Genomic DNA, 16,295 nt, shown 5'->3' on the forward strand with positions numbered 1-16,295 from the left:
ATCATGGAGAGAGAGATTGTCGGCCCCTTTATGATCCCTGAAGGGGTAAAGATGAACTCCATAATCTATGTGGAGTTTCTAAAACAACACTTCCTGCCATGGTTCAAGAGGAAGAACCGTGCTTTCCGCAGCAAGATCATTTTCATGCATGATAATGCACCGTCTCATGCTGCAAAAAACACATCTGCATCTCTGGCTGCTATGGGCATAAAAGAGGACAAACTTATGGTGTGGCCACCATCTTCCCCTGACCTCAACCCCATTGAGAACCTCTGGAGCATCATCAAAAGGAGTGTCTATTTTGGCGGGAGGCAGTTCACATCTAAGCAACAGCTCTGGGAGGGTATTCTGTCCACATGCAAAGCAATTGAAGCAGAAACCATCCAAAAACTGACAAATTCAATGGACGAGAGAGTTCAGAAGCTTCTTTCGAACAAGGGGTTCTATGTGCAAATGTAACATCACCTAGAATAAAGTTTTCACTTGAAAACTGTTTGATTTCATTTTGTAATAAGCTGATAATGCTTATAACTTCACAATTGACCTTTTTTTTTGGTCAAAATAAAAAAAAGAGTTGAAAACTCTGCTGTGCACAATAATTTGGAACATGCATTTTGAGTGTTTATTTTTTTTTTTAAAAGGTACTGTTTTCATAGGCAGTTTGTTCAAAAACATTGCAATTATACTAGAATAGTAGATGACTGGAAAATAACAATGACTGCAATTCAGATAGGTAATTTACAGAAAATATGAGGAAATATTATTTGCATAATAATTTGGAACACAGTGTATATATACTGTAGATTGCTCAAATTGCCCTCTATTATGGCTGTGTGAACGTGACCATCATGAATTAGGAATATTACAGATGGCTTGTCACTAGGTTCAAAAGTGGCCTGTTTTTATTCTTATATTGGATATACTGCTCCTTGTTTTTTTTTAATTAGTGGGTTCGATGTGCTCATTTTAGCATTTTTATGATCTTTGCCAAGAGGATTCTCTAGAGCCGTGTATTTAGGCTGCTCTTATATTTAGGGAAAAAAACTTTTGTTCCAGCTCCAATTTCTTTAAAATTCAGACTTGATACTTTATTAATCTTTGATAAAGATCTGTAAAGATCGAAACGCGTTGCTCGTTTCCCGATGTGCTTTGGAGAGCGTTACAGCCATTGTTTTTATATTGGATTAATAAAGTATCAAGTCTGAATTTTAAAGAAATTGGAGCTGGAACAAAAGTTTTTTTTCCTTCTTACGTACAACCATGTGGATCAGCGTGGAGTTCCGTGCACCTGCTGTGGCTGCCTGGTGAGCTGGCTTTGTGTTTTTTTCTGTTTCTTTGCTCTTATAATTGCCTGGTGAGCCATGAACAATCATAATAAATTTACATACTGGGCCCACTAAATAAAAAAGCCTTTATTTATTTTTAAATGGAGTACTCAGGGAAGCAGTGGGAACAAAATAAAAGTTAAAACCAGACACTTTACACCTCATGAAAAGTCTCCTTTAAAGAAGTCCTTCTCCCATCAAAGTTTTTATCCTCTTAATATATTGCAGTCTTCATATTACATGGCACTGTGCACTTACAATTGCTCATTTTGCCTTTCTACCCAGATAATTCTTCTCTTTTCTCTGCTCTATGTACAGGAAGTCTCTGGTCCCTGCATTTATCATTCCCCTTTTCAACTCCTGACCCAGCTGCTCTCTCCACCCTTCTGCCATTAATTTTTGCAGTGACAAATGACTCACGCAGGAAAAATTGACTTCTTGTTTCTATATAGAGCTTAGAAGTAGTGATGATGAGCGAATATACTCGTTGCTCGGGTTTTCCCGTGCATGCTCCGGTGGTCTCCGAGTATTTGTGACTGCTCTGAGATTTCGTTTTTGTTGACATAGCTGCATGATTTACGTCTGCTAGCCAGCTTGATTACATGTGGGGATTTCCTAGCAACCAGGCGCTCCTTGTTCTCATTACTGATCCCCCACCTCTAGAATGGCCCTGTCTCAGAGTGCCCCTGCCACCTTGGTTGCCACAGCCAGGGCCACTACCACCTTGGCTACCACTGCCAGTGCCACTTCCACCTCAGCTGCCAATGCTTGTTCCACTACCACCTCAGCTGCCACCGCCAGTGCCACTACCACCTCAGCTGCCACCGCCAGTGCCACTACCAGCTAGGCTGCCACTGCCAGAGCCACTACAACCTCAGCTGCCACTGCCAGTGCCACTACCACCTCGGCTGCCACTGCCAGTGCCACTACCACCTCGGCTGCCACTGCCAGTGTCATTACCACCTTGGCTGCCACTGCCTCAACCACTGTGGCTGACAAATCTACTAACACAGCTAGCTGTTTGAATTACGTGTTCCTTCTCCTTCATCCCCATCTCAACTGAGTCCAACTAGCTGTTGTAAAATATCTTCCTTAGTCCCCGGAAATATCATTCTATCCACCACTATCACCATAGCGTTTGTGTCCACAGGACAATAAAAGACACGTTGACTAAGTAGTTTCCTTTACTTAATAATAGCTGCCCATTGTGTTCTTTTTTCAGATGGAGAATCCAAGTCTTTAAAAGATGGGTATGTATGTGAGATAATAGTTATAGTGTTGTATCTGTGAACACAATGAACTAAAGAAATGTATCATGATCAGACGGAGGTCCAAATATAAAAGTTAGGGATTGTTCACATTTGTCTTATTTCTGCATTTCTGTTTCTTTATTGGACAGAAATACAAAAATAAGTGTCAGACCCCTGCATTACATACACCAATGACAGCAGCAAGACCACATTGACCTTAATGGCCTCCATTTGTTTACCGTCATGGTGTACGGCATTTTATCAGACAAAATAGAGTAGTTTGATGGGCTATTTTGTCCTGTATTTTGTCTGAATTTGCTTTGGTGACCCCAAATGAGCCTCAGAGATGTGAACACAGCCCAGTCTAGTAGTCGATGGCATATTGAAAAAATAAAATCAGTCATCACTGAAAAAAAAATGGTAAAAGAGGAAAATTAAGAAGGAGCTTTTAGGCATTTAAACATTGATAGCCTATACTAAGGCTTGGGTCAGACGACCGTATTTTCTGTCACCCAAGAGAATGGGGCGGTTATGCTAATCACATTCTGATCAGGGTATGATCTGATTTTCTCAGATGTGGAAAAGATGGATAAAAATGTCCCCATCTTCTCCATTCTGTCAGTCTGTGAAACTCGCGCCGCACTCGGATGTCATCCAAGTTCAATCCGATGTTTTCCATGGCCAAGTGCGATCCGAATATCGGATACAAATCATGCACACTGTGATTTATTTTGTCCTCCGACAGACTCTGACCAAGGATAAAACTCAGACATGTGCACGGCCCCATAGAATAACATTGGTCTGAGTGCGATGTGATGTTTATTAGGATAGCGCTGGGACTGAAAAGAGCCACGTGTTGAATTTAGCCGATCACCACCTCTCTGAATAATAATGGTCGGAGTGCAATCTGATTTTTATCGGATTGCATTTGTCTGATTTCTACGCTAGTGTGAGTGAACCCTAGGAGAAGCATTTTCACATAAAATGGCTTTGATAACTATTTATATATCCAATTTCATTTATTTTTCAGTCAATATCTTGATAATTGTAACTCGTACTGAAAAAAGTATGCAATTTATTTTTTTAATTCTCTGTAGATAGCAGACAAAGCATTGATAACACATTTGTAATAGCCTGCATTTATTTATTATGCATTGTATTCTGTTTTCTAGATCGGGGAAGAAAACAAAGAAAAAGAAAGAAAAAGAAATCCGGGTTGGATTCTTTCAGCTGGTAAGTGAGACACATACAGTAGGTAGCACAAAGCTGCAAAAGCTGCAACATCATAAATGGTGGATACGGATTTGTCATTAACCTCTTATTTTATGCAATTCTGCTTTCTCCCCATATAACTTGATAAACCTGGACATATGTAGGAAGTTCCAGAGGTTGTTCAGTGCCCTAATGCAAAATCTGACCACTGCCAGTATACATTACAGGTGTGATACATGGCATGTGTGCCCCAGTATATCTGCACACAATGTTGCCTCATCCCCAAACTGGAGATTTCCCACCAATTACCATACACGCAACAGTAGTTGCTGCTTGTCACTACTTGAGGAACATAGCTCAGTGATTGTTTTCTCCAATGGCAGGTGCCTATAGACCAACAAATTAGACTCCAAATCCTTCCAAAGTCCTCAGCATTGTCTGACAGCTAGTTATGGACAGCACAATATTGGAATCGGTAATCAGAGGTACAATGCTAAGATTATTTTCCTAACGGAATGTTTGGCTTCCTCCTAGTTCCGATATGCTACCGGCAAGGACATCATCATGATGGTAATTGGGGCAGCGTGTGCTTTAGCCCATGGAGCAGCGCAACCAATGATGCTTTTGATCTATGGACAAATGACTGACATATTTATCGCATTCGACATAGAAGGCCAGTACCTTCAGGATCCAAACAAAATATGTATCAATGGGACAATCAGCTGGGTCAATGGTACAACCTTAGAAATGGATAACTCTACAGTGCCCTGCGGGTAAGATGTCACACACATCCAAGATTTTGACTCCTCTCTGTTTTAATATGGCAACTGTAGTCGCCTTAAAAAGTATAATTGCCCTTCATTGACCGTTATGAGGTCCCTAGGTGTCATATTGACCACCACTGACTTTTATCGTGGTGTACATGACTTCATGTTGTATATGATATTTTGTATGCTTTTTCCATTGCTGCCGCAGTTATTGGAGGTTTGATAAGCAATGTCCTAGCCATGCAATCAAGTATGGATATCTGATGATGCAATGGAGATAGAGGACTAGTCAGAGTTCTATATCAAATAGATGATGATTCTGGCACTGACCAGATGCTACTTGAGTGTGTGGCTTGAGTACCAGAAAGATGAGCGCAAGAAAAAGGGGTAGGAGGATGGCTTGTGCCTTGCTCAGATTGCTGGCCAGCTGGTTTTTCCCACATGAGCAGGTGATGTTGCTTCATGTGTTGATGGATGGACAGTTGTAGAGTTTCTAGTCTATTTGAGCCAGGACATCCATGACCAATTTTTTCCTACAGATTATGCACGCTGAAAAAAATGACCACATTCTAGATTGTTATCAACACAAGCACAACCAGAGCTTTTGGTCACTGTTGAGCCTTCTAAACCAAAAGAAGTAATGGTATCACCTACTTCCAAGCTGACCAAGAAAAAGTAGATCTGCCACCGGATGATCGTTGACCAGATGTCAGCTTTGAGCTTTAATCGCTGACATCAAACCCCTCCTCCTTTGATGACATCACCTCCTTGTTACCACTATCCAGTCTCCAGGTCAACCACATAATCATCATTAATATCATTCCTGACCCAGTTGATTGTATAATGACCAGTATAAGTTAAGGCAGGTCATGTGAGATGTATGTAGGCTTCCTGACTCTCCACCGACAGATAATGTTAGGTAAGAGAAGGATCAGGCAGTTTGATCTCAGACGCTCAATGTTTTTGCTCGCTTGAAAGATAAACTGTTGCCAAAGGTGCCCCATATTGAAAATATATGGGCGTTTGGCCGAGCCAAATGTTCATGTGTTTGGTGTTTCCAAAACAAACAAATAAGAAAAAATTCCAAGGTATAAAAATGTGACCTGGATCTAACCAACTGCCTTCAATGGTGACCTAACACCCACCCCTATTGGAGAAATAAGCCAGGAGACCTGCGGGGGACACAAGCAGCATTAAAGAGGAATAATGACATTCTGGTAGGTGAATAAAATATTTTTGTACCTTTGACCGACCTTGGACCCCATAATAAAGTCTTCAAATGTTGTTGATCCCATAAAGAAATGAAGCATAAATAGTTCTATTGATTATACATACATGTAATATGTACAATAATTAAGCTTCATTTCCAGAAAAGTGCCTTAACAGTATGTGCACACAACGTATTAGTATTCATTGTGCTTTACTACAGGAAGACTCTTTAGGAAAACGCCGGTGGTGTTCCTCATGAAGTGTCTTAAATGTTTTTTGGCTCATTTTCAGCCAGCTTTTTATTTTTGCTTTGCGGAAACCAGAAGAAGGATGGACTGGTCATTTTTCTTTGTACAAACTTGAAGTGGTTAAAGTGTAGTCTTTATTCTTTTTAACATTTATTGAGCGCTTTATTAGTGTTCTTCAGTACTGTTAATGGCAATGAAGGAACCAATAAATGTTGGATACCGAAGGAACTAATAATCTATAATGGGGCTTGTCAAGTTTTGCCATCATGGTGTTTGTCATTTTACCGAGCAAAATACTGCACCATGTTGCTCTCTTTTGCCCGGCATTGTTGGTGGAATCTGCAGCAGAGACTTCAAAGCAGACGTGATCAACAAACAGTAGATGGTGCAAAAGTTTTTTAGTGTATTAAAAGGTTGTGACTAGTGATACGTGAGCGTGCTTTGGTGTTATCTGAGTGTTTCGGGGGTGCTCGAGTAACATGTTCATGTCCCCGCGGCTGCATGTCTCATGGCTGTTAGACAGCCACAACACATTGCCTGTTTGTTATCAATCACTGCATGTGTTGTGGCCTGTGAACAGCTCGAGACATGCAGCCGTGGGGACTTCAAAATATTACTCGAGATAACACCTGAGCATGCTCGGGTAACACGATATCCGTGCACGCTCACTCATCACTAGTTGTGATCAATATTCCCTGATTACTTTCACTGACTGTTTCCATATCATTCAGGTGAAAGGTTCCGTAAAAAGTACGTTTGCACCATGTTTATTAGCGCTGCATGTTACATTTATGACTGTCTGTTACACTCCATTCACCCTGCACTGTGACCTTTCATCCTAATGCACAGAATAAACATTGAGACGGAGATGACCCAATTCGCATATTACTACATTGCTATAGGAGTGATCGTCCTGGTGATCAGCTACTTTCAGGTACATGACTTTTGAGCTACACTCCTCAACAATGAAATTGCAATAACGAAGTAAAAGTTGTGAAATTATGGTAATCATAGGGAGGATAGACATGTTAATGATGGAAAAAAGGAAGCAAAATATTCAGAAAATTGCAATTTATTCAGTTATCACACAGCCTGGCATTGCCATGTTCAAAAATGGCTTCTGGGGCACTTTAGAGAAATGGCCGTACCACTGGTGCCATGATGAGATTAATAAAAGATCCAGCTGTTAGCATTCCTGGAGTGAAGACAACAGGAGTCCGGCCACCAATTATTATGCCACCACACACCATAATTCCAGGAGTAAGACCAATATGACGCTACCTCATGAAGACCTATTCATGGACCTCACGCCAAAGGCTATCATGGTGCAGAGAGGCTGGAATGGAAGTCTGTCCTCTTCACACTTGAGTTCCACTTTTGTCTTGGATGCAATGGTAGCTAGTGATTGGTCCAGAGACCATGTGGTCAATGCCATGAAGAGGTGTGATTATGCTGTGGAGTGGCATAATGTATGATAGCTGGACCCTTCTAGTTTTCACTGCAGAACCACAGCTTGGCGTTACATTGATTTGGTGATGGCGTAAATGGTACGGCCATTTCTCCAAAATGTCCCAGAGCCATTTTTCAACATGACAATGCCAGTCCTTATGTTGCTCGTTCTACTTTGAGCATGGCGTTCCAGAAAAAAACATACATTTAAAAGTCAGCAGGGGGCCATAGGTGACTTGTCCGGGCTGCTGGTCCCTGGCGGTTCTCTGTGCCCTGCTGACCTCTAGTGAGAGGTTTCTTCCTACATGTGGATGGGAGAGACCTGTTACTCAAGAGGAGCAGGGCAGGAAGAAGCCTCCAGAGAACAGGATTGGATTACTCATCATTCATTATCGCATTTGCACTTTTTTTGTTTAGTTTTTGGTATTTGTCACTTGTTTTTCATTTCATTTTCCCCTCATTCTTCTATGAATTTTTTTTTGTTCGTCCTAGTGGACAGGGTTTGTGGTTTCCAGATGTTTTTGTCTGATTTGTCAATCATGACTTTTTAAATAGTTGCCAAATTTTTGGAGCAAATGTACTTCAATCCGACTCTGGCTTTATGTACATTTGTCATTTTTGGCCAAATTTTGAGACAATTTAGCAAAACGTGACTTTGTCCTAAAAAGTTGCAAAAAAACATAAAGACAAAAAAGAACTTGTTTAATTTTTTTGAAAAATTTGTGAGCCATGTCCTCCATTTTGAGGAATGTGGCCCAACAAAAACATCAATGGATACTACAAAGTAAAAAGAAAAGTATTACTAAAAGGCACCAGAGATTACCATGGACCCATGTAGGTACAACAACTCATGTATACATCAATTTTATCAGGAGGAAAACTGAGTAAATAATATACCAAAGTTCAAATCTAACAATTGTTTTTATTAAGTAACAAATTTTATAACATATTAATAAATACATAGGTCACAGATTACAACCATGTGAATCACACCAAAGTGTTAAAAAATATGACACAAGGAGGAACATATCAGACCGAGATAAATCAGCATTTCAGGGGGTCATTCTAATGTTTAATACTAGGTAACACTATGTCCATGTGGACTAGGTACCTCTCTAACTACAATTGCAACAATTGCATTCCCTACTACTTGTAAGGCGGCACTTATACCATATGTTAAAGATAACCTGACTATTCCCCTAAATGCATAAAGTATCAGCAATATTTACCCATAGTGGGGTCCCAGGTCCGGCTCCTGACATGTGTCATAGACCCCAACGCGCGTTTCGCGTGTACCGTAGTGTCGCTTCCTCAGGGGGCGTGGTTTAAGTGATAACTCAGTCCAGATTAAATAGGAGGCCGTTCCGGTCACGAGACCGAGCGGCATCCTATTACAATCTGCCGGCAGTGCGCACGCGCACCGCGTCCCGTCGCCATACCAACCAAAGCCCGGAAAGGATGTCCTCCTGTGATCACGTGGGCGGACCGGCGCCAGGTCACGCACCTCGCTCACACAGAGAGGACAAACAGACACGGACCAGAAGGATGACTGAACATGACACGGTACGCGCTGTCGAAACAATATAATAATATTAAAGTGAATATAATTGTTCGTGCTAAGCATAATAAAGTGCTTAGTGCATATGATAATATCAATCTAATTTAATCTCACCCATATATGGTCTCATTATGGACTAACCGTGGCAGCTGTTTTCTTTGTTCTCTCCTCTTTTTAGCGTTGTCCATTATGTGTATAGATAGTAATATTAATGTTATAATTGATGTATGAGTTTCTATATGTGATACTTAGAGTCCTGATACAATTTTTTGTTCTTCTATAATAGATCTTAGATAACACATAGTGGGATATTTTGACACGTTGCACTTTTTTCAAATGATTGCATAATGACCATTATTGATATTATCATATGATAATTATCATATGCACTAAGCACTTTATTATGCTTAGCACGAACAATTATATTCACTTTAATATTATTATATTGTTTCGACAGCGCGTACCGTGTCATGTTCAGTCATCCTTCTGGTCCGTGTCTGTTTGTCCTCTCTGTGTGAGCGAGGTGCGTGACCTGGCGCCGGTCCGCCCACGTGATCACAGGAGGACATCCTTTCCGGGCTTTGGTTGGTATGGCGACGGGACGCGGTGCGCGTGCGCACTGCCGGCAGATTGTAATAGGATGCCGCTCGGTCTCGTGACCGGAACAGCCTCCTATTTAATCTGGACTGAGTTATCACTTAAACCACGCCCCCTGAGGAAGCGACACTACGGTACACGCGAAACGCGCGTTGGGGTCTATGACACATGTCAGGAGCCGGACCTGGGACCCCACTATGGGTAAATATTGCTGATACTTTATGCATTTAGGGGAATAGTCAGGTTATCTTTAACATATGGTATAAGTGCCGCCTTACAAGTAGTAGGGAATGCAATTGTTGCAATTGTAGTTAGAGAGGTACCTAGTCCACATGGACATAGTGTTACCTAGTATTAAACATTAGAATGACCTCCTGAAATGCTGATTTATCTCGGTCTGATATGTTCCTCCTTGTGTCATATTTTTTAACACTTTGGTGTGATTCACATGGTTGTAATCTGTGACCTATGTATTTATTAATATGTTATAAAATTTGTTACTTAATAAAAACAATTGTTAGATTTGAACTTTGGTATATTATTTACTCAGTTTTCCTCCTGATAAAATTAAAAAGAAAAGTAACTTGAAAAAAAAAAGGCAAAGATGAATCGAACCCATAGTTACTGGATGGTTTGAAATTAGTTTTCTCTGAAATCCTGCAGTGTTTCAGACTAAAACATACTTGCCTGCAGTGACGGTGCCAGTGTCTGAATCAGATGTCAGGTTTCCTTTATAGATTGTAAAATTAAATGCCATTTTTACAGTACAGACCTATAGATTTCGATGAGTGCTGTATTATAATATCTCCACATAGAACTCTTACAGAGCCATAACATTTTTCCATACTTTCCCAACAGATCGCTCTATGGGTCGTGGCTGCAGCTCATCAAATACAAATAGTTCGGAAAGAATATTTCAGGAAAATAATGAGGCTGGATATAGGCTGGTTTGACTGCAACTCTGTTGGGGAGCTGAACACAAGAATTTCGGAGTAAGGATGGGCATTTATGGATATAAAGCATTTCTTATAAAATGAAACACAAATGTCAGGAACATAACACCCACTGAATATGAAACGGGTGTTACGCCATAAATTTTCAAGGCAACACCCTTTTAACTATACATTATTGGGTATTTTCGAATGATTAAAGGGTTATCCTAAAAAAGGTCCATTATCAATTATCCATGGGGGATAGGTAATTACTTACTGTTATAGACGGTCAGACCACTGGAACCCCATAATACTGAGATTGGGACACTGGAACCTGGGAACCCCACCCTGAATGGAGCATAGGTACGCATGCCCCACCTTTGCTCCATTCATTGTTGCCTATTCACAGGACAGTTTTGGAGTAACTCTTTAAAAGTTTTATACCACCTGTTCTCATTGGTATGTTCTGAATGAGTGATTCCTTGGGTTCCCACCTACTCACACTACCACAGATTATTAGAACTACCACATTCTTGAGGACATTAAATGGAGCAATTGTTTTTTCATGCCCAGTTCTGCTCCTACATTGGTCCACATTTATTAATCAAGTTTTGCTGTAACTCATACGCGCTCCTTTCCTCTTACTTTCACTGATACATCATAGCAGCCATCCGTAACATTGTCTCTTTTTCTTTAAACAGCGACATTAACAAAATTAACAATGCCATTGCTGATCAGGTCGCCATCTTCATTGAGCGCATTTCCACATTCGTGTTTGGATTTCTTATTGGATTTATAGGAAACTGGAAATTGACGCTGGTTATTGTGGCTGCCAGTCCTCTTATTGGTCTAGGGGCAGCTTTAATGGCGCTGGTAAGTCTTTTAAAAATTGTTAAACTTTTATGAGTATTGAGTCTCGTTTTGCAGCAGAATGCTTGGTGAGCAAAGAATAAAGAATATCAACAATATAAAAAGGTTATATATATATATATACTAGATGGCAGCCCGATTCTAAAGAATCGGGAGTCTAGAATCCATATATTCTTTATTTATTCAAATGTAAGAATAATTTGGTGGGCGGGGACCCTCGGCCTCCGATTTGGTTGGCGGGGCCCCACGGCCTCCGATTTGGTGGGCGGGGTCCCTCTGCCTCCGCTTTGGTGGGCGGGGCCGCTCGGCCTTCGATTTGGTGGGCGGGGCTCCTCGGCCTCCGATTTGGTTGGTGGGGCCCCTCGGCCTCCGATTTGGTGGGCGGGGCCCCTTATCCTCCGATTTGGTGGGCGGGGACCCTCGGCCTCCGATTTGGTTGGCGGGGCCCCTCGGCCTCCGATTTGGTGGGCAGGGACCCTCGGCCTCCGATTTGGTGGGCGGGGCCCCTCGGCCTCCGATTTGGTTGGTGGGGCCCCTCGGCCTCCGATTTGGTGGGCGGGGCCCCTCGGCCTCCGATTTGGTGGGCGGGGCCCCTCGGCCTCCGATTTGGTGGGCGGGGCCCCTCGGCCTCCGATTTGGTGGGCGGGGACCCTCGGCCTCCAATTTGGTGGGCGGGGACCCTCGGCCTCCGATTTGGTGGGCGGGGCCCCTCGGCCTCCGATTTGGTGGGCGGGGACCCTCGGCCTCCGATTTGGTGGGCGGGGCCCCTCGGCCTCCGATTTGGTTGATGGGGCCCCTCGGCCTCCGATTTGGTGGGCAGGGAACCTCGGCCTCCGATTTGGTGGGCGGGGACCCTCGGCCTCCAATTTGGTGGGCGGGGACCCTCGGCCTCCGATTTGGTGGGCGGGGCCCCTCGGCCTCCGATTTGGTGGGCGGGGCCCCTCGGCCTCCGATGTGGTGGTCGGGGCCCCTCGGCCTCCGCTTTGGTGGGCAGGGCCGGGCCCCTCGGCCTCCGCTTTGGTGGGCGGGGCCGCTCGGCCTTCGATTTGGTGGGCGGGGCTCCTCGGCCTCCGATTTGGTTGGCGGGGCCCCTCGGCCTCCGATTTGGTTGGCGGGGCCCCTCGGCCTCCGATTTGGTGTGTGCTCTGCCTGGGGCCACTGTGCTCTGCCTGGGGCCCCATATGCTGCCTGGGGCCCCTGTGCTCTGCCTGGGGCCCCATATGCTGCCTGGGGCCCCTGTGCTCTGCCTGGGGCCCCATGTTCTGCCTGGGGCCCCTGTGCTCTGCCTGGGGCCACTGTGCTCTGCCTGGGGCCCCATGTTCTGCCTGGGGCCACTGTGCTCTGCCTGGGGCCCCATAAGCTGCCTGGGGCCCCTGTGCTCTGCCTGGGACCACTGTGCTCTGCCTGGGGCCCCTGTGCTCTGCCTGGGGCCACTGTGCTCTGCCTGGGGCCCCATATGCTGCCTGGGGCCACTGTGCTCTGCCTGGGGCCCCATATGCTGCCTGGGGCCCCTGTGCTCTGCCTGGGGCCCCATATGCTGCCTGGGGCCCCTGTGCTCTGCCTGGGGCCCCTGTGCTCTGCCTGGGGCCCCATGTTCTGCCTGGGGCCCCTGTGCTCTGCCTGGGGCCACTGTGCTCTGCATGGGGCCCCATATGCTGCCTGGGGCCCCTGTGCTCTGCCTGGGGCCCCATATGCTGCCTGGGGCCCCTGTGCTCTGCCTGGGACCACTGTGCTCTGCCTTTGGCCCCATATGCTGCCTGGGGCCCCTGTGCTCTGCCTGGGGCCACTGTGCTCTGCCTGGGGCCCCATATGCTGCCTGGGGCCCCTGTGCTCTGCCTGGGTGTAGGACACTGGTGACGTCACTTATCTCCGGACATTAGCTCCGGACATTAGCTCCGGACATTATCTCCGGACATTAGCTCCGGACATTATCTCCGGACATTAGCTCCGGACAAAGCCACGGAAGTTGGCACAAATTGCAGGAAGTAGTATTCTAGGCAATTATATATTAGATATATACACTCACCGGCCACTTTATTAGGTACACCATGCTAGTAACGGGTTGGACCCCCTTTTGCCTTCAGAACTGCCTCAATTCTTCGTGGCATAGATTCAACAAGGTGCTGGAAGCATTCCTCAGAGATTTTGGTCCATATTGACATGATGGCATCACACAGTTGCCGCAGATTTGTCGGCTGCACATCCCAAAGATGCTCCATACAAGGCAGGATGGATCCATGCTTTCATGTTGTTTACGCCAAATTCTGACCCTACCATCCGAATGTCGCAGCAGAAATCGAGACTCTTCAGACCAAGCAACGTTTTTCCAATCTTCTACTGTCCAATTTCGATGAGCTTGTACAAATTGTAGCCTCAGTTTCCTGTTCTTAGCTGAAAGGAGTGGTACCCGGTGTGGTCTTCTGCTGCTGTAGCCCATCTGCCTCAAAGTTCGACGCACTGTGCGTTCAGAGATGCTCTTAGGCCTACCTTGGTTGTAACGGGTGGCGATTTGAGTCACTGTTGCCTTTCTATCAGCTCGAACCAGTCTGCCCATTCTCCTCTGACCTCTGGCATCAACAAGGCATTTCCGCCCACAGAACTGCCGCTCACTGGATTTTTTTTCTTTTTCGGACCATTCTCTGTAAACCCTAGAGATGGTTGTGCGTGAAAATCCCAGTAGATCAGCAGTTTCTGAAATACTCAGACCAGCCCTTCTGGCACCAACAACCATGCCACGTTCAAAGGCACTCAAATCACCTTTCTTCCCCATACTGATGCTCGGTTTGAACTGCAGGAGATTGTCTTGACCATGTCTACATGCCTAAATGCACTGAGTTGCCGCCATGTGATTGGCTGATTAGAAATTAAGTGTTAACAAGAAGTTGGACAGGTGTACCTAATAAAGTGGCCGGTGAGTGTATATATATATATATATATATATATATATATATATATATATATATATAAAACAATTCTGAAATATAACGCAGTGAAAGCCATCTTTGGAAAAAGAGATTTTTGGTGTCAAGCTGGACATTTCTGATGCATCAGTAGGCAATTAGGTGTCTACAGTTGGCTATAGGCATAAGGTTCCATAACTATAGAGGCTAACATTCTGTTCCACAACAGAGGAGATATGGACTAAGGTGGCTGGAGTTTATCTGTGCTATCCTAGTTTTACAGACATAAACAACTCCCATGATAGAAATGACATGCTCTTTATGACTGTGACTGTTGGAAATAAATGTTGGATAAACAATTGTTCAGATGGAATTTGTCTCATATCTGTCGCATGCTGGACAATGTTTAAATGAAATGGGAAACTACAGGAAGGATGTTTTATTTTGTGGAACTAAACCCTTATTTTGGCAAGCCAAGACCATCCTAATCCTAATTTGCCTCAGTCACTCTGGGTACCAAGGCTCAGCATCAATGAAAAAGATTAGAGAAGTGCCTAAAAGATTTGCCAACTCCTCTAGGATGGTGTGGGTACCCCTATATTCTTGATAACCAGCCATGATAAAGCTAACAGCTGAGGGTTACGGCCCACAGCTGTTAGCTGTGCCATGCTGGTTATCAAACATAGAACAGACCTCAATTCATTTTATTTATTTATTTAATTAAAGCACAGGTGCTGATTAATGAATAATCTCATCAGCGGCGCCTGCTCTCGCTGTTATTAGAAGCAGCAGGTGTAGGCTGATGGGAGTAGCACTCTCTCATCAGCCAACGCCACTGTGACCAGAGGTAAACTTTTTACCATCAGTCACAGCTACTGGCTCATACGGTTTTCTGACACCGTGGGAACCGTAGCTCTCTGACTGCCTATAATAATCTTACCGCCGATCAGAGGCAGTGTGTGCCGAGCTGTCATGCAAATGATAGTGTGGCAAACAACGGATGTTTGGGCCCCCATTTAACTGAATGGGGTCTGGGTTTGGGTACTGTTCTGATATCCGAGCCAAACTTTTTTAAGTGTTCGGCCGAACCCACTGGAGTAGAACATCCAGAGGTTCACCCATCACTAATGAAGACGACAAAAACATTTGCATAGACTTCATTAAGAAACTACCATTTGTGAGCAAAGATGTGGAAACCAAACCAAGCTTTGTGTAGAGATATGGTAGATATAAGACCCCAGAAACAACTGATGCACACAAATCTGGTATAATTCAGTTGCAATGGTTTACTGACATGTTTTTTTCTCATATCCATTAAATGAGGGTTAAACAAAATGAGAGACACTAAATATAGGATCTGCCACTTGTCAAAAATATGTAATATTTTGAACTGTTCTAAGTGCTGCTGTTCTCTTTAGTTAATTATCTGTCACCTTTTTCCTTTGTCTAAATCGAGCCTTGTTAGGCAAGTGGGAGCGGTCCTCAACACTTCCCTGTGGTTGTTTCCTTTAGGATTATTCCTAGTTGGCTAACAAGTCTAGATTTATATACACAGAAGAGTGGGCCATATCTCAGGGATGGAGGGGGACAGGAACAAGATAAATACAATGCCAGATTCAGGAAAGCAAAACGTCACACTAATAAATCCATATTTAAGGTATGTGACAGGTCCTCTTTAAAGGGATTGTCTGGGACTTTAATATTGATGGCCTATCCTTAGGATAAGCCATGAATGTCTGATCGATGGGAGTACGACACCCGGCACACCGGTGACCAAACTTTCCAGGTGGCACAAGGAACTGCCCAGTTGCTCCGTTGAGGGAATAGTGGTTGCAACCGGGTGCTGCACATACGCCCCCTATTAATTTGAATCAGAAGCAGATTTCCAGTATCCCGCTGCGTGACCATAATACAGCTGACAGACCTGTGCTGTGCAGCTCTGTAACAGAGCAGTTCCTTCCATTGCCAACACTGGGGA

General features: G+C 44.2%; 1 protein-coding gene across 1 annotated transcript in view; it reads left to right on the forward strand.

Annotated features, from left to right (window-relative positions):
* LOC143784481 (bile salt export pump-like) overlaps nt 1-16,295 on the forward strand; it is a 105,465-nt gene that overhangs the window by 9,125 nt on the left and 80,045 nt on the right. The window contains exons 3-8 of the mRNA XM_077272776.1: nt 2,548-2,575; nt 3,748-3,808; nt 4,322-4,560; nt 6,861-6,945; nt 10,474-10,607; nt 11,249-11,420. Coding sequence (XP_077128891.1) covers nt 2,548-2,575; nt 3,748-3,808; nt 4,322-4,560; nt 6,861-6,945; nt 10,474-10,607; nt 11,249-11,420 — 719 coding nt within the window. The remainder of the gene's footprint in view (nt 1-2,547; nt 2,576-3,747; nt 3,809-4,321; nt 4,561-6,860; nt 6,946-10,473; nt 10,608-11,248; nt 11,421-16,295) is intronic.

This window comes from Ranitomeya variabilis, chromosome 7 (genome assembly GCF_051348905.1).
Source record: "Ranitomeya variabilis isolate aRanVar5 chromosome 7, aRanVar5.hap1, whole genome shotgun sequence".
Lineage (NCBI taxonomy): Eukaryota > Metazoa > Chordata > Amphibia > Anura > Dendrobatidae > Ranitomeya > Ranitomeya variabilis.